This window comes from Calypte anna, chromosome Z (genome assembly GCF_003957555.1).
Source record: "Calypte anna isolate BGI_N300 chromosome Z, bCalAnn1_v1.p, whole genome shotgun sequence".
Lineage (NCBI taxonomy): Eukaryota > Metazoa > Chordata > Aves > Apodiformes > Trochilidae > Calypte > Calypte anna.
This window is the reverse complement of record NC_044274.1, coordinates 12,827,282-12,849,144: the sequence shown is the minus strand read 5'-3', so window position 1 is coordinate 12,849,144 and position 21,863 is coordinate 12,827,282. Positions and strand designations below refer to the sequence as shown.

The 21,863-nt window shown below is 38.8% G+C and overlaps 1 protein-coding gene across 5 annotated transcripts; it reads left to right on the top strand.

Moving 5' to 3' along the window:
* The first annotated feature begins 1,655 nt into the window (after positions 1 to 1,655).
* PRLR (prolactin receptor) lies at positions 1,656 to 19,197 on the top strand. 5 transcript variants are annotated; one of them, XM_008493447.1, is made up of 13 exons: positions 1,656 to 1,725; positions 2,833 to 2,965; positions 7,170 to 7,339; positions 8,130 to 8,296; positions 9,840 to 9,981; positions 10,771 to 10,773; positions 11,112 to 11,241; positions 12,440 to 12,609; positions 14,379 to 14,548; positions 15,547 to 15,691; positions 16,500 to 16,599; positions 17,485 to 17,554; positions 18,181 to 19,197. In XM_008493447.1, exons 1-13 carry the CDS (start codon positions 1,656 to 1,658, stop codon positions 19,195 to 19,197), a joined length of 2,487 nt encoding a protein of 828 aa, XP_008491669.1. The 5 variants fall into 5 exon arrangements, with proteins under 5 accessions (XP_008491669.1, XP_008491668.1, XP_008491671.1 ...); XM_008493446.1 differs by lacking the exon at positions 10,771 to 10,773 and adding an exon at positions 10,152 to 10,154; XM_008493449.1 differs by lacking the exon at positions 10,771 to 10,773.
* The last annotated feature ends 2,666 nt before the right edge of the window (positions 19,198 to 21,863 follow it).

Sequence of the window (21,863 nt, the reverse complement as noted above, 5' to 3'; positions counted from 1 at the left end):
AAATGTGCCTTATTCTTGCATGGGCACAATGGTCTGTTTTCTACATTATAAACCACCAGTTTTTCAGCTCATTTCTGAAGTTAAATACTAGCGTTTCTGCCTGACATTTGTTTACAGTCATAAAATATGCATGCATTTATACAGAAATGGAATTTATATTTAAATGGTTTGCTATCCACTGGTTGTGTGAGCACAGATTGCTATGATTTTAAAGCTCAGTTCCACAGCCTGTAGCTCACTTGCAGGCATGAAATGTGCCTAGGTGTTCAGAACAGGGATATGGAAATGTACTTAACTGTTGCTCTTCTCCACATTGTCCACAGTAAAACTGCTTTAGACTCAGTTGCATTAACTGATACTTCATTTGCCTTTGCACTTGAGAAAGGATTTATATGCTGATGCATTATAGACTATTGGTACTGAAAATGAAATGCATAATGAAAATATAATCATCTGATAAACCACAAAGAATTTTTCCTTAGAAAAGAGTCAGCTTGTTCCCACACTGTGCTACACTGAATGAGTTTCAAGCATACAAATACTTATCAGCCGTGCCTGGTAGGAGTGGAAAGCTGAGGCAGAGAGAAATTTACAATATAGATTGTAAATAATTCCTTTAGCTTCAAAGAAATGAGGTGTTGTATACTGAGAATCTAACAGCTTTCTCCTGTTACCGTCTCCAAGCAGGGAGCATATTAATGGGAGAAGGAGGACGTTTGTGTTATGTTACTGTCTTCAGACTGAACAACAGATTTAACAGCAACGGGGACCCCAATCACCCTCAGCTTCAACCTGAATTCTGAGGACATCTAGTGGTGTCAGACCACTGCGGGGGCTGGTTGTTCACAGCTGGTACCTTCCCACTTGCTCCTCTGTATTTCAGCCAGCTTCTGAAACTCTGAAACTCTGCCCTTTGCAGGCTGGAGAAAAAGGGTTGATTGGATTCCATCTTGCACTTTCACCCGATAAAGGAATTGTGAAGTTACAGTACTTTTTCCTTGTTTTCTTTTCTCTGATCTTGGCACTTCTGCTTTGCTGCAAAATCAGATGTAATAAAAACAATTTGCTGAATGCACAGAATGAGTAGCATTCTTCAGCTCCAGTGATCCTGAATTCAGCATTGCCAGTCTCAGTTATTCAGAAGTCATGAGACAGACTAGAAATCATAAACTTCTAAATAAATTTTTGATGTTTTCTATTTGTATTCTGTTTTCAGGACTTCTAGGTTCAAATATGTTGAGCTCTTCTTTGTATCACCTGGAATAAAAATGTATTTTTTGTTACTAAAAAGGCAATTTCTCAGTTAAATTAATGAGCCTTTGAGTAGTTAGAACTTTATTGTAAGATGCCAAATAAGTCTGCAAGATTTGGTAATGGCATGAAATTGTAATCCTAGCACTGCTAGCCATTCAAAGACCTTCAGGAAGTCATACATACTACTCTTTGATTCCACTTCGCTGCTGCTGAAATCGAACTGCAGATGTTGCCAACTTTGTGAGAAATGACAAGAATCAATTATCTACAATTCAAAAAGAACTTTGGTCAAGACAAGTGATAAGTATTACATGTTAAGCTTTGTTAGTGACTATTTCATGATGTTCTGTTTTTCAGTGAGCCCTTGATCTGACATTTCCTCCTGAGGAGAAACAGGCATCATGAAGCAGAAATTTATACCATCAGTTCAAACTATTTTGCTGCTTGCTCTGACTGCAATGGGCCTGACAGGTAAGTACAACACTTGTTAAAACACTTGATTTTCCTCAAAAAACTTTATTTAGAAAAGTCTGAGGCTATCACCCTATCTTTCCTGACCACCACTGGAGCATGTACATACTTAGATTATTTCCTATTAAAGTTTTTTATGGAAATTTGGAGTACTCTTTTCTCTTTATACTATTAATTTGATTATTACATGGTGTCAGGGATGAAGAGCACTTACTCCCTCCCTACACTCACTATGTGTTTGTCACTTTCTTGGGAACTAGTGTCATATGAATAGTAAAGCTATAAGAGATAATGGTGTGAAACGTTAATGAAATAAAGGTAAGCTTAGGTTGAAAAGCCAGGTGCTTTTCATGTCAAAATGTATGCAAATTTATGGTCTACCTTCTTAGTAGAAGTTAATGAAAAGTACCATAGAATTGTAGAATACCAAGCTGGAAGGGTCCTCAAGGATCATCTAGTCCTAGCTTCCTTTGCAAAAGCCCCACATAAACAAGATGGCTCAGTGCCCTGTCCAGCTGAATTTTAGAAGTGTCCATTGTTGGGGAAGTAGTCTTAACAGTAAATATTCTTTAAGGTATTTGTATTATTATTCAAATAATTATTCAAATAATTAATTAATACTTTCAGGTTTCCAATAGACAGAATACTCCCTCCAACTCATTGGTTCCTTCTTTTTACTACTTGTCTGACCTATAGATTGCCCCAAATAGGTGCAAATAGTTGAATAGTTGAATTTTGGTTCTGTTACAAAGTTGCAATTTAATTTTAAAATTGCTTGAAGATAAAAATTGTGGGTATTTTAGGGAAAAAAGAAAATTATACATTTAGTTCCAACCTTTTAAAATTTAATTTAGAGATAACTGTATATATTTAAGTTCAGGTAAAAATGGAAAAAAGAAGTAAAACTATTTTAGTAGCTCTTTTAGACATTTGATGTAAAATAGACTTACTTTTCTGAAAAAAAAAGAATTGTTCGCCAAATTCAGTTCACAGTTTCAGAAAAATTTATTTTCCCGAAAAGAACTTGATGAGTTTGTCATTCAACACTAACAACAAAGCCCATTTTCCAACTCTAATTTAAGTAGCTGGATTTCTGCACTTTACTAGGTCAATCACACCCTGGAAAGCCTATGATAACGAGATGTCGTTCTCTAAAAATGGAATCCTTTTCTTGCTGGTGGAAGCCTGGCTCAGATGGAGGACTTCCTACCAATTACACCCTGTTCTACAGCAAGGACAGGTAACAAGTGGTGCATATGTCGTTTGTAAGTGATCAAATGATAATTGTGACAGAATGAGGGAACCATGACATTAATTTATAAAATTGGTTTTATGAATTCATCCAGGTAGCCAACAAGGCTATCTGAATACTCAGGTAGCCAACAAGGGTAAGACAACTTGCTTTCCTTTTTTGGAAGGAAATAAAAATACTGCCAGTCCTAGATCTTTGGTCTGTTCCCACTGAAACCCATCTGATCTAAAACCACCCTGGTCTGAAGACACACTGAGGAAGGTCTACTTTGTCCATCTTACCCAGGAGGTACCCAGCTGTTAGCTGAATGGTGTGCTGCTCTGAAAGGGAGTATCAAGGCTCCACAGAGCTGTGGGGCTCCCCTGGGAGCTCCATCAAGAGCCCATCCCACCACTCCAGCCAGGGAGAAGAGCAGGCTGGAGGCAACCCATCCCTGGGCGTCAGGCATCTCTCTGGGGACAGGGAAACACTGTGCCAGGTCATTCTCCTGGGGCTGGCCCAGCGGTGCAGGGCACTGCAGGGCTGTGTGTGGGCTGAAATGGGGATGTGGGACCCCCACAGTGCCTGAGGGGGCCCAAGGGTGGCTGAGCAGGGGCAGGGCAGCAAGGGCTGGTGGTGCCCTCAGGACCCTGCTGAGAAGCTTTTCCATTAGCATGCACATCATCTGGAAAAGATCTATAGAGAGGCTTTGCTTCCCCTGCTGGACTTGCAGCCAACCTTGAAGTTCTCAAAATGGAATAAAGTCAGATGTGTCCATTGCATATCAAAATTTACTGTTTTTTGGTAAAACCTGTGATACCCTCATCCTGTCTAAGAATAAAATGTGTATATTTTTAGCAACTTTGCCTAACTTGTGTTTCTTAGTACCACTGGCCTTTCTTCTGAACACAAGTCATCTCAGAATAGGGCCACATAAGCAGGGAGGCTCAGAGATTATATTTCTTTTAATAAATCCAGTGAGGTTCAGCATAGATAATATAAGGCCTCAGATTTCTCCGCTTCAGTTAAATAAACTACAAATCGTTTGGTATTCATTCATCAGGAAATAAGCAGTCTTTAATGGAATTACCCCACTCAAAAATTATTTGAGTGCTTTTGCTTCATTAAAGTCCAGAAGTTTCAATCTTGATCAAAACTGAAATTTTAATGAGAAATTGAAGTTATACCTATCACTACCCAGAACAGTCCTGTTTAGGAATGGACAGGAGGGCTTCTCCATTTTGTTAAATCTGCTAAACACCAGGTATTGCCAAGCACTCCAGGTCTGGGCCATGATTGCCTTTTTTAGCACATTCTCCCTCAGGTACTGTCCCCTTACTCCCATATTTTCTCTGTTAACTGGGACAAAAATGCCTGGAAAATAAGAGGGCTTGTTATTAGCAGTCTGTAGATCATAACAAAAGGACTAAAGTGCATCCTTGAACCATCTCAGCTCGTGCTTTGGGTTTGTGCAGTTCTTCATATCTGGGATAGGCTCTGAGTAGAGTACATCACCTAGTTCGTCTCTGAGTACAAAACAGTCCCTCTTCTGAAAAAGCCAAAGACTGATATAAAGGCAGTAGTAAGAGATCATGAATTAATCAGATAATTTTTGTTGAGACAAATGGGATGAAGATCTTGTTAAAAAGCAGATAAATTAACATCTGGCTGAAATCATCCAAGCAGATTCACAACCATGAATTTCAGCAAGACCAACTTTGCCCTTTTCAAGCAATTGCTAGGGGAAATCCCATGGGACAGGGTACTGGAAGACAAATGGGCCTAGGATAGTTTGCTGACATTCAAGGACCACTTCTTCCAGGCCTAACTCATCATCCCAATGGATGCTTAACAGCATCCCAATGAGAAGGAAATTGAGAAAGAGAACCAGGTGTATGGCTGAACAGGGAACAGCTCAGTAAACTCAAATGGAAGAAGAGAACCTATAGATCATGGAAGGAAGGGATAGACACTTGGAAGGAATATAAGACTGTTGTCTGAGAATGCAGAGAGGCAACTAGGGAGAGCTAAAGCCTCCTTGGAATTAAACCTTGCAAGAGAGGCTAAGGATAACAGGAAGGGCTTCTTCAAATATACAGCAGATAAAACTAACACTAGAGGCAGTGTCAGCCCACTGCTGAATGAGGTGGGTGCCCTGGTGACAGAGGGTACAGAGAAGGGTGAGTTGCTGAACCCCTTCATTGCTTCTGTGTATATACAGCTGGAGGATGTCCTCAGGAGCCCGAGGCCCATAAGGCCACTAAGAAGTCAAAAAAAAGGATGAGTTTGCCTTGGTTGATGAGGACTGAGTTAAGGAACCATTGATGAGTCTGGACATCCATAAATCCACGGGTCCTGATAGGATGCACCCACAGGTGCTGAGGGAACTGGCAGATGTCATTGCTAGGCCACTCTCCATCATCTTCATAATTTGTTCAGAACAGGAGAGGTGCCCGAGGACTGGAGGAAAGTAAATGTCACTCCAGTCTTTAAGAAAGGCAAGAAAGAGGACCTGGGTAACTACAGACTGGTCAGCCTCACCTCCACCCCTAGTAAGATAACAGAACAACTCATTCTTAGTGCTGTCTCCAAACACACCAAGGACAAGAGGCTTATCAGGAGCAGTCAACATGGCTTTACTAAGGGGAAGTCCTGTCTGGCCAACCTGGTAGCCTTCTATGAGGATAGAACCAGGTGGATGCAGTAGACAGAGCAGTAGACATAAGTTTATCTTGACTTTAGTAAGGCATTTGACACCATCTTCCACAGCATTCTTGGAGCTAAACTGAAGAAGTATTGCCTGGGTGATGAGGTAGTGAGGTGGATGGGGAGCTGGCTGAAGCATAGAAGCCAGAGAGTTGTAGTCAATGTAGCCTAGTTGGATGTTTCTAGTGGAGCCCCTCAAGGGTCAGTACTGGGACCAGTACTATTCAATATATTTATTGATGACCTGGATGAGGGAGTAGAGTGCACTATTAGTAAGTCTGCTGATGACACAAAGCTGGGAGGAGTGGCTGATAACCCCAAAGGCTGTGTTGACATTCAGAGGGACCTGGACAGGCTGGAGAGTTGGGCAAGGAGAAATTGAATGTATTACAACAAGGGCAAGTGGAAAGTCTTGCATCTGATAAAGAACAACCCCAGGTACCAGCATAGGTTGGAGACTGAGCTCTTGGAGAGCAGCATAGGTGAAAGGGTCCTGGGGATGCTGGTGGATGGAAGGATGACCATGAGCCAACAATATGCCCTGGTGGCCAAGAAGGCCAATGGCATCCTGGGGTGCATTAGAAGGGGTGTGGTTAGTAGATCAAGACAGGTTCTCCTCCCCCTCTACTTTGCCCTGGTGAGGCTGTATCTGGAATACTGTGTCCAGTTCTGGGCCCCTCAGTTCCACAAGGACCAGGAACTGCTTGACAGGCCAGTGTGCCCAAGATGACTGAGGAAGTGGAACATGTCCCTGATGAGGAAAGGCTGACGGAGATGGAGGAGAATGAGAAGTGACCTCATTAACATCTGTAAATATATTAAGGGCGAGTGCCAAGAGGATGAAGCCAGGCTCTTCTCAGTTATGTCCAATGACAGAACAAGGGCAGTGGGTACAGGCTGGAGGCACAGGCACAGGCTGCCCAGGGAGGTTGTGGAATCTCCTCTAGAGACATTCAGAACCCACCTCGATGCATTCCTGTGTGACCTGCGGTAAGTGACCCTGCTCTGGCAAGGGGGTTGGCCTAGATGAGCTCTAGAGGTCCCTTCCATCTCCTAACTTTCTGTGGTTCTGCGAAAACAAAGCAATAACACTTTCCTCTGCACATCACTCCTGGGCACATCACTCTCCAGGGGAAATACATAAAGAAGAATCTTAGCAATTTTTCTTCTTTAGTCAAAGAAAATGTGATTAATTTGTCCTTTTACTTGCTTTTTAGTGTGTCTAAAAATTGCCTTATTCTATCTCTGGAAATTTATCTTTCCATTCTTTTGTCAACATTTTCCTATGGATAAATAAGAGAAGGAAAAGTGTTCATCCTGAACAACTGCAGTAAAAAGAGCAATCAAGCATTTATGGTAATAGCACTTGGCGCTCTCTAAAATGTTTCCCAGAGGATATATAAGTTTAAAGCTAAACAGTTCAAATTTCTTTCCTGAACCTAGGCCATTACTAGACTATTATCTGCTTTGCTTCATTGCCTAAACTTTTAAAATAATTTCATTTCAGTGAAGGAAAAAACTATGAATGTCCAGACTACCGAACATCAGGTCCCAATTCCTGCTACTTTGATAAAAACCACACTGATCCCCAGACAGCATACAATATCACTGTAGTGGCAACGAATGAGGTTGGAAGTAACAGCTCAGACCCTCAATACGTGGATGTGACCTCCATAGGTAAAAATAGAAGAATGAAATGAAAAATAAACTGGTTGGAGATGTATGTAGTTTTTAACCCCAGAACAAGTAGTAGTGAAAAAAATCTCTTTGTGATGTGATGCAGCTATGGAGTAGTGTTTATCTACAGATTACCTAAAATATGCATTTTTAATTTGTGTGAAAACAACATTTCACTTATAAATTAATTAGCAACATACTTCATTGTCATTTTAACTTTACCTGAAAAATTTGGTCCAGTTTCTTGTTATTTTCAGTATTTCAATTTGATTCAGTGACACTTTTCTAGGTTCCTAGCACTGAAGAATATTAAAATTCTTCAAATTAAGTTAAACTACCTAAATTTTCCAAATATAAACATTGTTCTGGCTGCTGGTATTGCAATCTTGGAAGGAGAAAAACAACTGTCTAGGCACTTAGCAGTTTTTTTAGTATTTAATATTCCTAACCCCATTCTTTTTTCTGCATTATGTACACATTGTAATGATAAAGGTACTTGGTTTTTTTAGCTGTGAAATATCTGACATTCTAGTTTTGCAAGTGTGACCTAATGAAATATGATTTATATTTCTTTAGCCTGACAAAGTCAGAGGAAACCTAAGATTCGGTGATACTATGGCAAATCAGTATCTAGTTAAACATTAAGGAGAAAGCAAAAAAGGCTAGTTTACTGTTCCTTTACAGAAGTACTCAATGATCTAAAATTACCCTGGTGAAAACACAAGGGAGGTGCTTTTTCAGAGAAGAGAGAAAATAAAATCATTAATATCACACTTTTCATTTGTAACAGTTCAGCCAGATGCTCCTGTGAACCTCTCTCTAGAAACCAAAACATCTGATAGTGTAATGCAGCTTTTGGCAAAATGGTCTCCACCTCAGCTAGGTGATTCCAGCTCTGCGTCACATGTATATCACTATGAGCTACGACTAAAACCTGAGGAGAAGGAAGAATGGGAGGTAATAAAAATATTTTATAACAAGTTGAGTGACTTATCTTGTATGAATTTAACTGGTATTATAAAAATTCTTGTCCCTGTAAGGATAGAAAGAATTATATAACCAAATCTGATTAAAGAAAGAAAAATACTGGAGTGCTTTGTAGAGACAGTGAAATTCAAGTTATTTGTATAATTGTCCTAATGTCACATAGTAAAAAACTATGTTGTCCACTGATACAGTGTTTTATTTTCATCAATGTGCCTGTTCCCAAGAATTACAGTAAGAAACTATTCAGTTCATATAATTTAAACCAGATCAAAATGATTGCAGTTTACTGATTCATTAAGATGTAATTAAAAAGCAATCAGTTAAGTTTTCAGACAAGGTCAGTATCAGCAATACAACAGATAATTACAGTATTGGCCACTTAAATCTGGTAATAGACACCTAGAATTTTTTTAATTCGCTTCTGTGACTGCTTCCAGAATCATACTCCATACAGAAATTTCCCTCTTGGTAACAGTAGGCTACAAGCAAACCAACCCTCCAGGGAATACAAACTCCCCTATTTACACCCACCTCTGCAGGAGACACAGGTGCTTTAACTTCATGTGAACCCACATCCCTTCTTACAGTCTACTGGGACACATATCAGTAAGAAAGTACTCACAGCAATTCATACATACACCCAGGTGTGGATTCCCACCTGCTGCTGCCTGTCCTGCCTGGAGTGCAGCTACTCACAGCATCAGAGAGAGTTGCTGCTATGCCTGGTCCAGTCAAAGATCATGATGCTATCAGAACAGCTTCTGATAGCATCAAACTAATATTCAGCTACTGCTGAACTTCTGGTGTCCCCTGACAAGTAAAATTTTTGTTATCTTCAATACTGCTTTTTCCGCTGACCCTTTTTGTTGCAGAACTCTCTCAGTTATTTCATACTTACTGTTTAATTGGGCTGTGAGTCGTCACTGTCACTCTCTTCAACAGCATCAGTTGGGGAAAAACAGCCTTTCAGAAATTTTGGAGTGTCGTAAGCACTATTTTCCACTGATCTTTCCAGCTGTTGCCATTTTGCTATGAGTGGGTCACAGCAGAGTTACCATGATAAAATATCATTCTTGAAGTCACAGTCAAATGGCTACAATGCTGTATAAACTGTTGATGCCTTTATGATGGAGAAAGCTACGTGTCTTGAAAGAGTTCTGAAGAGAGATTCAAAGGGCCTGAATAAGGCACTAAAACTAGCTGCTAAGAAGCATTACACAGGCTTATCTGTGAACTGAACTCCCTATCATGTTCCTTGCAGTGTGAGTCTGGTACTATTAGGAGTACTATGAGGAGTCTACAATTAAATATGTTCTCAGTTGTAGGGATCTCAGTGTTGCTGAAGTCAGTTTTCTGTTACATCAGTTCCTTTGCTTCTTTGTAATTCCCATCTTATAAAATACCCAACTGAAACCCTTGTCTTTGGGAAGTCAGTGACACAAGCCTACTCCTTTATAGTTTATTTGTTAAAATGCCCCAACTCTTTATTATTCTTCCATTCAATTTTTTGCAGACAATATCTGTTGGAGTGCAGACACAGTACAAAGTGATTAGGATACAAGCTGGGGTGAAATATGTTGTTCAGGTCCGTTGCATGTTAGATCATGGAGAATGGAGTGAGTGGAGCTCTGAAAGATTCATCCAGATACCCAATGGTGAGTGAATGATTGCTGTTCTCTTAACTGCTTTTAAATTCTAGCCAGTGCACTGTTGTGAAAGTGACTCAATGGCAACCGTGAAAACCCGGTTCCTCACATATTCTCATACTTCACATTAAGCTGAAAGAACAATCTAAAGCATCTTAGTGGTCAAACACTTTGGCTAGGTTGTCTCAAATCTGTGTCTTCTGTCAGTAATTCTATTATTGTTTCTTTGACATTGAAGACTGCTGAAGTCCTGTTAATAGAAAAATATTTTTTAAATGTCCCTTTTTTGTATCAGCCTTAGGCAATTAGAAACTTGGAAAATCAATGTCTCTACTCTGAATAGTAGAAAATTTACATTATTGATGTAATAGGACCATATTTTGCAACAAATGCAAGACTGCAAAAGTTTCAGTCACATTGGTGTTTTGACTGAAATCATCCTATTCAGAAGTGAAGCATTTTCTTCTACCCTGCTCTGAGTGCTCTGCTTTAGTCTATAAAAACATCAGTAGGAATCCAGATAATTATAAATTTCTTGCTAGCAATGAGGCAAGTACCCTGAGTATTGAGCATGATATCACTTTGAAAGGAAATAAAATACCCGCTTCTTTGTAGTCAGCTCAGTGTAGGTACTTCAGAAGAGAATTACTGGCAAGGACATAAACAAATGGCAAACACATTCATCTTTTCTTGTGAAAGCCAAACAAATTACATCTCATTTTTTAAACAAACAAAGCCATCTTAAACCCCACTGTTTTAAGAAAAAAGGGTTTCTATAGGAAATAGATTGCATAGCAGAGTGTATTTTAAATAATTTCATAGAGCCTGCTATGATGTTATTTGAGCACCCCTTGCAGAGTGATTGCAGAGAAGAACCACATCCAGGGAACTAAAACATAGTTCCTCAGCATAGATGCAGTGGGAAAGGATTTTGAATCCAGGCCAAAGCAGCAGGCTGCCACTCTAACTGCTGAACTGTTCTTCCTTTTTTGTGTTAATATGAAGCAAAACTTTTTCATTCCTTTTAGGGAAAAAAACCCAACATATTTTCCTGTGCTTTGCTCGCCACTGTTTTATGAATTCAGGGTTGGCCGAATATATTAAACTTACTAATTACTTCATTTCTTTGTCTCTTACAGTGTCACCTCCTGAAAAGCCTAAAATAATAAAATGCCGTTCTCCAGAAAAGGAAACATTTACTTGTTGGTGGAAACCTGGTTCAAATGGAGGACGTCCTACTAACTACACTTTTCTTTACAGCAAAGAAGGGTAACAAGCTGTGTATGACTACTCAGTGCTTTGTTGGGAGGTTCTGGAAAATCAGTCCTAAGTGATTTTGCATTTATGAGATATCATTTTCCATACCATATGGTGACTTTCTGAAATAGCACCAGCAGCAACATATTTCAGGTTAAAATAGGATCTCTTTGTAATGTCAGTTTTCTCAAGTTTCTGTGAATTCTTCTGTCTTGAAAGATAGACTACCTTGAAAATTACCAGAGTGCAAAAGTCACATGATAGTTCACAATACAAGTTCTGTAGCTCTTTGTTCACACAGCCCCAGAAATAAAGCTTTCAATAATTATTAGATTTTTAAATTTTCCTGTTCTAATAATGCTTATTTATTTTGCATGAGTATTCATATGCTATGAATGCTTGCTGACTTCTGCAGTAGCCTTGGTCCTGGAACTTAGATCAAGTGCTAAACATTCATTTTAAAGGAGTAGCCAGTATTTTGTTCAGGTCCTGTGAACTATGTGATTCACCCAGCAGAGCTCAGCCTTGCACTGGCCTAGCTGATTGCTAAACTCTGTGCTTGTAAGCTGAGAGCCAGGTCTTCATGGAAAAAAGACAGATACTTTTTCATCCAGCCAGGGCAGAGTGTGAGGTCCACATCCACAACTTTGTCTTTTGCTACTGTGCATCTTAAAGGAGCCTGAAAACAAGTAATATACTCAGCTTCCTCTCCAGTCCCTGCTGCCTTTGGAAACCTTGGGAATGATTTTGGAGGAAAGGTACACAGCAGTTTTGTAGAATTGTTGATAAAAGACCAAAATAAATCCTGAAACCATGTTTATGTTATCCAGAATTCATGCAAATGCAAAATGAACATTGGAAATACTGAGTTTTTAACAGATGGGTTAGAAGACTTTAGCAATCACTTCTGTTGTTTCTCTGGAACCTGTAAGGGCCATGTAGTGGACAATGGCATTCAGAAAAGTCAGTGCATACAGATGATGCATCTACAGCAACCTAAACTCTTCAGGCTTTGTATTCTTTTTCTGGGGAAAAATGCTCTTACTCTGAGATGATCCCAGACTTGTTATTCTTAAAGCAGTTTCCTGATTTTCTTCACATTGCCAGTTACAAAAAATCTGATCCAGCCCTAAACAATGCTGAACTACTAGTAATCAAATTAAGGTGTCTTAGTCTTTGTAACCTAACCACTATGATTCTTTCATTTCAGAGAACAACAGGTTCATGAATGTCCTGATTACAGAAGTGGGGGCCCCAATTCATGCTACTTTGATAAAAAGCACACCTCTTTCTGGACCGTATACAATATTACTGTGAGGGCAACCAATGAAGTGGGAAGCAATGTGTCCGATCCTCATTATGTGGATGTGACTTACATAGGTAAAGGACAGAGAGTATTTTCTATGGAACTAAATAATGCAAAATGACTTGTTTTAACACAAGAATTCAGCCCTGGTGAGGCCACACCTCGAGTACTGTGTCCAGTTCTGGGCCCCCCAGTTCAGGAAGGATATCGAGGTCCTGGAGAAGGTCCAAAGGAGGGCAACCAGGCTGGTGAAGGGACTCGAGCACAGACCCTATGAGGAGAGGCTGAGAGAGCTGGGGCTGTTCAGCCTGGAGAAGAGGAGGCTCAGGGGAGACCTCATCGCTCTCTACAACTACCTGAAAGGAGGGTGTAGCCAGGTGGGGGGTTGGTCTCTTTTGCCAGATGACTTTCAACAAGACAAGAGGGCATGGTCTTAAGTTGTGCCAGGGGAAATTTAGGTTAGATATTAGAAAGAATTTCTTTACGGAGAGAGTGATCCGGCATTGGAATGGGCTGCTCAGGGAAGTAGTGGATTCTTCGTCCCTGGAGATATTTAAAAAGAGACTGGATGTGGCACTCAGTGCCATAGTCTAAGAACCGCAACGGTGGTTCAAGGGTTGGACTCGATGATCTCTGAGGTCCCTTCCAACCCAGCCAATTCTATGATTCTATTCTATGAATTTTAATTGCATGTCTTCTCACGTATAGTATTACATATAAGTTAAAACTTGTAGGAGCAGCTAAGAACAAGTAAGATTTTACCAGAAGTAGTAATAATCAGTATTCATCCCTTTAGCCTTTTCTTTTTGTAGGAAGCCTAAAATTCCCAAAAGGTTTAAAACTGCATTAGATGACTGATTTTCCTTATTTCTCTCAGTCAAGCCCTAAGAAACATTAACCCAATGATAAATCCTTAACTACCAGCAGCTGAAAGCACATTAATCTTTTAGATAATAATACTTAAGACTGGTTGACTAAAAGTAATTTTCCAGACCCAAGAGAAGGTGAATTCATGCTTTTTATATCAGTGTACTGATAATCTTTTTTCTCAGACTGTTTTCACAGAGTGACCATGGACAAGGATTTAGGTTTTTTCTTCAGAGGGAATGGAACATTATCATCCATAACCATTCTGTTATCAATGACTGGCTGCCAGGAGTCTGGCAACTGGAAAGTGGCTCCTGGGGAAAAGGCTTTACATTTTACTTCCATGCTGTGACTACTTACTTTTTGCATCAGATAGTTGTAAAATATAGGCATGGTAGCAGAAGCTCTGCCTCTGAACTGAGGAAGCTTTAAGCCTGACTACAGAAGAAATTTGAGTTCCATTTGGTGTATTTTTGATATAAAGACAGGGTTTTAATACTGCTGGTTTGTTTACTTTTAAATATCCTTACTTATGCATGTAAGAGTTAAGTTATGCTGTTGTGTTTTCTGAATGTAAAAGATGGCAAGGGGTCAAGTTTCAGGATTCCTAAATGTACATGCAAACTTTTATAAGGTTAGGGTAAAACACAAATTTCAAAATACAACATTAAAGATGTTACTTTGTCAAGAAAATACAGGGTAATAATAAAAAAAATATTTCTGGTGATAAATTATAATGGAAAATATCAACATTACCTCAATCTATTTACTGATCTTCATTTTTTTCTGCCGACTCATTAATCCATGCTTACTTTACTAGGAAACTCTTGATCCCTGTATCAAGCTATCTTAGCACCAGTTCTAAATACTGAACAGAATGGTGGTGGCAATTCACTACTCATACCATTTTATATTTCTTCCTAAAGTGCAAGAAAAAAACATTTAGACTCTTATTGTCATTCTTTTACTTTAACAGTACAACCAGATCCTCCTGTGAATATAAGTCTTGAATTAAAAAAGCCAATAAACAGGAAAAAATATCTGGTCTTGACATGGTCTCCACCTCCACTGGCTGATGTCAGATCTGGTTGGCTTACCCTTGAATATGAATTGCAAATAAAGCCTGAAGAAGGGGAGGAATGGGAGGTAAGGGTGTTGCAAGTTTTTGCTAGATGGTGTTTTCTAATCAGTTAGATTTTGTCAGCCAGGTCCCATGCCTGAATGCAATGAACGATGCACATTGAACAGTTCATAATTTTTCAGAAGTCTTCGTGTGTTCATCAGTTTTCTAATGAGAATAGTGCTTCAGATGCTGTTGTGTAATAGCAGGTGATAAAGAACTCTTAATTGTGGCCATTGTATAGGAATTGCATTGGCATTACAGATTAAATTTTTCAGTCTCATTTTGTCAGGTTTCATTTGTGATAGTTAATTTTAACCACAAGCACTTCTTAGGTTACATACATCTCAGTGACACTACATAAAAATAATATAAATTTGCACAAATAGCCATTAGGGGGTATTTGTCAAGGCCGCATAACAATAACAATAACAGTAATAATAATAATTGTCTAAAGTTAGGATCTGCAACTCAAACAACTGGGCAGCAAATTAAAGTCTCCAGCTACTGGTATTGGCTGCATCCCCTTGTTGTCTGATGTAATACTTCCCAGCCATCTCTATATCTCCTCCTTCCTTCCCCCTGCCTCTGCATTTCCCAGACCGCTGGCCATTGCAAGATCCATTTTTATTACCCTATGCAGTTCCACCAACTCCATATTTCTTCTTTTTTTTTCCTTCTCTCATCTCTATTTCTTGCCTCCTTCTCCTCCTCTTACCACTGCAGTTCCTACCATTACTACAGTTCCTCCATTTGCCATATGCTCTTTATGTGGTTTTGTGGTAGTTTAATTTGCACAGTATACCAGAGCCAGATCTCATTCCCAATGAACTATGTTAGAAAATTAAACTAGAGTAATAAAATACATGTACCTTTGCTCCATGCCTGCATATCAATTATTAGGAAGCTCTCCAGATGCATTCTATATTCCCAACTTAGTTATCAAGACTTAAATACAGATGTGATTTTTGCAGAAAAATGCCTCAGTTTTATGTGCATTTTGTTATTTTAATTTAATTTCCAGACTGTCTTTGTTGGACAGCAAACACAATATAAATTGTTTAGTTTGAATCCTGGGAAGAACTATGTTGTACAGATTCGCTGCAAACCAGACCACCATGGATCGTGGAGTGAATGGAGCTCAGAACACTATTTTCAGACCTCTCCTGGTAAGCGACCAGGCATCTCTTCACTAATTGTTATTACATGGAAAGTCATGTAATATTTTTGTTAGCTAATCGTAGTACCCAGGCAGACTGACATCCCATTGTTTGTCTAGGACAGGTAAGAACATTATTGCTAAAGTAAATTAATTCTCAGTGTCCCTGCACCATACCAAGTCAGCTTTCTCCTTCATTGCTTTTTGAAGCTAAAAAGGTGAATCAATTTCTTTCACTATTAAAGCCATGTCCTCTCTGTTGATTGCCTCATTTGTTCCCATGATGGTAGTTTTTAATTAAAAGAATACTAGTAACTACATTAAAACTGCTACACAGACAACAGTGGCTGCCTTCAGACACTGAGCTCTTCATTGCTCTTTATCTAGAATGAATTTGAAATAAACACCTCACAAGTTAAAAATGTAATGTTACAATAGAAATCCTTAAAAATACCTAGTCCTAGATAATTTAATCCATCATTTAATTAACTGTATGATGTGACTACAGTACTGGCATAAATTGATTTGAACCTGATTTCTATAACTGTCTGTGAGAAAATTACCTTCTTCATACATTTTTATATGATTTGTCCAAGACAGTTGAATTCCTGCACTATGCTATTTGTAAAAATTGTATTTATTATCAGATATTACAAATATTGTTGAGATCCATTTGTGCTCATAAAGGCCTCCAGATTCAGTACCAAGTTTGGCAGATTATACCAATTTTTAAAATAAAAGTAACTTCAAATTTTTTTTGCATGCTGACTATGCATATGCTAGATGTGTGTCCTTAAATAATTCTGGTTTTCTCCTAGAGTTTAGAGTAAAAGAGATGGCTGTGTGGATCACCGTTGGTGTCTTGTCATCTCTTATATGTTTAATCATGAGCTGGACAATGATTTTGAAAGGGTACAGGTAAGTCACCAATTTCACAGCTGTGTGTAGTTGAAAATTTTGAGCAAACTTTTCAGAAGTAGATTTCTTACATTTGATTCTATTTCCTATAGGTTTTGTGTTCTCTTAGAAACTTCAAGTTGCAAGTATTTTACTTTAAATTCTCAATGGATAAAGGGGTATTTCTGTTCTGTTGGTAAAGACATGTCCCTTTAGAACCAATAATCTTGGTTAGCTATGTCAATATTCATCAAACAATATTTGGAATATCCCTGCTTCTGCAGAAGACACACCTTTTGGCTTTGCCCTGATTTCCTGAAGGAAGCAAGGTTATATTATGACTTCAGCTTTCAATGCCCCAAATAATTTATCAGAACACCATCTAATTTTAAACAAATCTGAAAGGGAAATGTGTCGCATAGAGTATCGCTCTTGTACAAGTCTTGCAAAAAATACTGGCTGAGTAGATGAAAGAGACGAAATGTTTTGATGGAAAAAACATCAGAAATCACTTATCATAAATCCTGTTTAGTTGTAGTCAGCTGACTACAGTCCAGCCCATCCCTGAACTATGTCCCATACAGAAGTGTGTTGCCCAGTGATGATGTTACTGTGAAATTAGAGAACTGGAGATTAAGTGACAAATGACAATAAAAAAACAATAGCAGCTTTACTTTTCCAGGTGACCAACTTTTATGCTGTTCTCTTCTTATAACTACATCTAAGGGTAACTTATGAACTGTAACTGGATTTGTAAATTACCAGGCTGGAGAGTAACAAGTGTCTGACAGGGAGGCATCAGGTACGGGAGAAGATCTTAAAATTTCAACCTCATTCTGAGGGAACAGGAGAAAGAGAGAGAGGGCTCCGACTTACACCTTATGTGTTTGTTCTGGTTTTTTTTAGAATGATAGCCTTTTTCCTTCCACCAGTTCCAGGACCAAGAATAAAAGGCATAGATGCACATCTGTTAGAGGTGAGTACCACTGATAACATCAAAAGAGTTTGCCATTATTTAGTTTTCCAAATTATTTACTAGGAAATACAATTATCATAGGAAAGTAAAATATCATAGCATCAGTTAATTTGATCCTGATGTCAAAAATAAGTGACTTTCAGGTTGATCATGTAGAGGGTGTGTGTGAGACTGTATTGACTTGAACTAGTAGTAGGAGAGTGTTTGGGAGTAGTGTTTGCAACTGCAGGTGTTGGACACCACAAGAGGCAATGCTTGTGTGATCTTCCTAATAGTTCCTATGGAAGTTGCTCCCCACAGTCTTTTGCCATGGTGCAGAGACACTGTGCTTTATCACTGTCCTCCATTTCCTTCTTACTGAACCCTTGAGACCTACACCTGCCCAAAGCTCCCTAGTTCTCCCATTTTAGAAACATGAATTCTGGGATTGTCTTCCCACTGAGCTGCACTCAAGAAATTTTCTTCTGTTCTCCCACCATTTTCTGCAGCAGTAAAAATCCAGTGGTCCAGTGATGTAACTATAAAAATATTTGTATATTAAATGCATAGTTTGTTCACAATGGTTGTAGTCAGTTAAACCCCAAGCTTAACAGTGAAAAAAATTGTCTTATTTTTTATGCCCTTAGACAGGAAGATCTGAAGAATTATTGAGTGCTCTTGGCTGCCATGGTTTCCCTCCAACATCAGACTGTGAGGAACTACTGGTAGAGTATCTGGAGGTGGAGGACAGTGAGGATCAGCAACTCATGTCAAGCTGTGAGAATGGTCATCCCAGTAAAAATGTAAAGATGATACTCAAAGAAATAGATAGTGACTCAGGCCGAGGGAGCTGTGATAGCCCTTCTCTGCTTTCTGAGAAGTGCAGGGGCTCCCGTGCCTGTCCATCAACACTTCAAAGACAAGATGGAAGAGATGCTGAAGAAAATAAAGAAGGAAAAAGGAGCTGGGAAGCTCAGGGTATAGCCTCAGAACAGGAATTACTCCTTTTTAACAATGAGAGTACAAGATCATCCATATGGCCTACAGCTCAGTTACTTAATAATCAGCCTTCTCTGTTTGCCTACCACAGTACTGCAGATATACCTAATATAACACTGAGTACCATGAATGTGAACGTTGCACCTGTTTTGGTGGGAAATGAAGAAAATCATCAGTCACAATATCTTACCCCTGAAGCTGTCCACAATGACATGGAAAAGCAAAGAGCAATGGACAATTTTGATGCCAAAACTGCAGTGCAGATCAGACAAAACAGACCTAATGAAAAGTCAGCTTTTTTGAATCATAAACTAATGGATTATGTAGAAGTTCACAATGTCAGACAAAACAAAGAGCCATCAGTATTACTGAAACATAAAGAAAATAGTGGAAAAAATGGAAAATTCACTGCTTCAAGAACCAACAAAGAATATACAAAGGTCTCAACAGTTGTGCGCCATAATATTTTAGTACTAATGCCAGATTCACGCATCCAGAATACACCTGTGTCTCAAGAACCTCCAGTGCAAACATCTCAGAACCTTAGGCAAGATCAAGCTGAGAAAAATACGAGTTACTGTCTGACAGTTCCAAGTGAGAGCAAAAAAGAGACCAATGGATCAGACTACATGGATCCATCTTCCTTTATGCCCTCCTTTAAATAAGTAGTAGTTAGTCCAGCACATACATAGTAGTTATGTACAGTAAAACAAAACCTCATAGCAAATAGTTCTCAAAAAAAGCCTTTTCTCCTACATGTATTACACAGATAATAAAACAGTCTGTAGGTTCAGGTAATAATCATGGAAATAAACCTTGGATCATTAACAGATGTTTCTGCCACAGGGAAATGAGGGAATGGATATTATCTCTCATGAAAAATACATTCTAAACTGTTCAGTTCTGCAGAGCTCTTATTAATTGATTAGACTTGAGGGAATACTGCAGATTCAACAAAGATCAAAACTGCAGTGGGTCAGTACACCATAGTGATCTGAGCAGTTACTAAATCTGATAAATCATTGCATAATATTATGATATACAGTGTATTTTCTTCTCAATTCATTCTGACAAAAGATTGTTTTCTTTATATTTTTTCTCAGTCTTTAAGAAAAAAAGAATCTCTTATATGACAAATCACATATAAAAGACAATATATTCAACTAATTATAGTATAATAACAAATTCTTCTAAATATATTTTTTCTTTGTTTCAATGAGACAGAATACTTTGCATCCCATTCATATCCTAATCCAGTAATACCAGATGAAAAAAATAGCAAGACAGTATTTGGAATAATGCCTTACTGTATATAACATAAAATTCTACTTTAGTACAAGCCCATATATTTAACAATGTATATTTAAAAGCTATTTTTCTATGACAAAAAAAAAAAAAGCAAAGTAAAATATTTTTAAATTTCCCAATATTATTTAGCTACTTAGGAACTTTTCTGTTTCCTTCTGAGAAAGCAGAAGCAAGTAAAGCTACCATTTCTACACAAAGCATAAAATTAAACTTTATATAAATTAAGAAGTAATAAATAAGGGAATTTTAAAACTGTATTTCTAATTTATTTCTAGTGTATTACTATTTGAATAGTAACTTATTTATCTCAGAAAAGTTTTTATCACCAGTAATTGTAAAATTAAAATACAATCTAGGTTTTGAGAGCAAAGTTTATTTCCCACTGAATTTTACTCCTATGCCAATCATGAATGGAATGTTCCCCTGCATCACTAGACATTGGACTTTCCTTTGAGCCTGGAAGGAAAGTTTGAAGTCAGGTTTTTCATAATGAAATTATCAACACTAATTTTGGAGTCCAGCCTCCAAAGTCAGAGATATGAGGCACAAAGTCTGAGTCAGAACTCTGCTGAAATACTGGTGGTAATGAGGAAAGGAGTCTGTGTACTTGGGCTGGATAGATGTCATAGAATTGCTGAGGCTGGAAAAGATTTTAAGATCATCAAGTCCAACTGTTAATCTAGCACACTGCCAAGTTCACCCCTAAACTATGTCCCCAGGAACCACACCTAGATGTTTTCTAATTACCTTCAGGGATGGTCACCCAATCATTTCCCTGGGTAACCTGTTCTTTCAGTGAAGAAATTTTTCCTAATATCTCATCTAATCTTCCACTGGTGCAAATTGAGGACGTTTCCTCCTGTCCCAGCAACAGGAGTGAGAACAGTGAGGATTCCTCATATCCCATGTAACTGAATCAGAGAATCACAGGATCATTAAGGTTGGAAAAGACCCTAAGATCATGAAGTCCAACCATCAGCTCAGCACCACCAGCCAACTAAACCACATCCTCAAGTGCTATGTTCACAAGTTTTTTGAATGCCTAAAGGGACAGTGGCTCCACCACTTCCCTGGGCAGTCTGTTCCAATGCATGACCACTTTTTTAGTGAAGAAATTTTTTCTAACATCCAATTTAAACTCAAGTCAACTTGAGTCCATTTCCTCTCGTCCTATCACCAGTTACATGGCAGAAGATTCCCACCTCACTACAATGTGCTTCCAGGCAGTTGTAGAGAGCAGTAAGTTCTCCCCTCAGCCTCCACTCCTCGAGATGAAACCGTCCCAGTTCCTTCAGCCACTGCTCTTAAGACTTGTGCTCCAGACCATTCACCAGTTTTGCTGCTCTTCTCTGGACCTGCTCCAGCCGCTCAATGTCCTTCTTGTGGTGATGGGCCCAAAACTGAGCACAGGATGTGAGGTATGGCCTCACCAGCAGCAACTACAGGGAAACAATCACTTCCCTAGTCCTGCTGGCAGGACAGTTTTACTGTATGTGTAAAGGAAAATGTATTTACTAGAGATGAGCTCTCTTCTAAGTAGCTCTAAATTTCTCTACCTTTTCCTGACTTTTATGCACTAAGCCACCCTTTCTGCACTATCAGGAACCTGCTGCAGAGCCAACCAAGAGACTTTCAGATTCTGAAGGTCCCAGAAGGTAACATCTGATTTGGTAAATCAAATTCTCATTTTCTTTACCTTCATGCCATGGAACTGCTCAAGTACAGATCAGTTAAGCTGTTTAGCCCTTCTGCTGGCAGTACTTAAGAATTTAGCTAATTATCTGTGTCTGTAAATGTGTCTTTTTTAGTGTATACTGTAACCTTTGCTTTAGGCATCAAATTTAGAGTCTGTGTCCTCCACACAGATGCTGTACTGCCCACTTCCAGAGGTTTATCAGAGCAGTCCAGGTACTCTGCTTAATGTGCAGGGTGGTTTCTTAAATTCTTAACTTAGCCACTTTTTTAACACTTGGAAACACAAAGTGGCTTCTCCAAATAGCAGCAAAACATAAAATTTTGACCA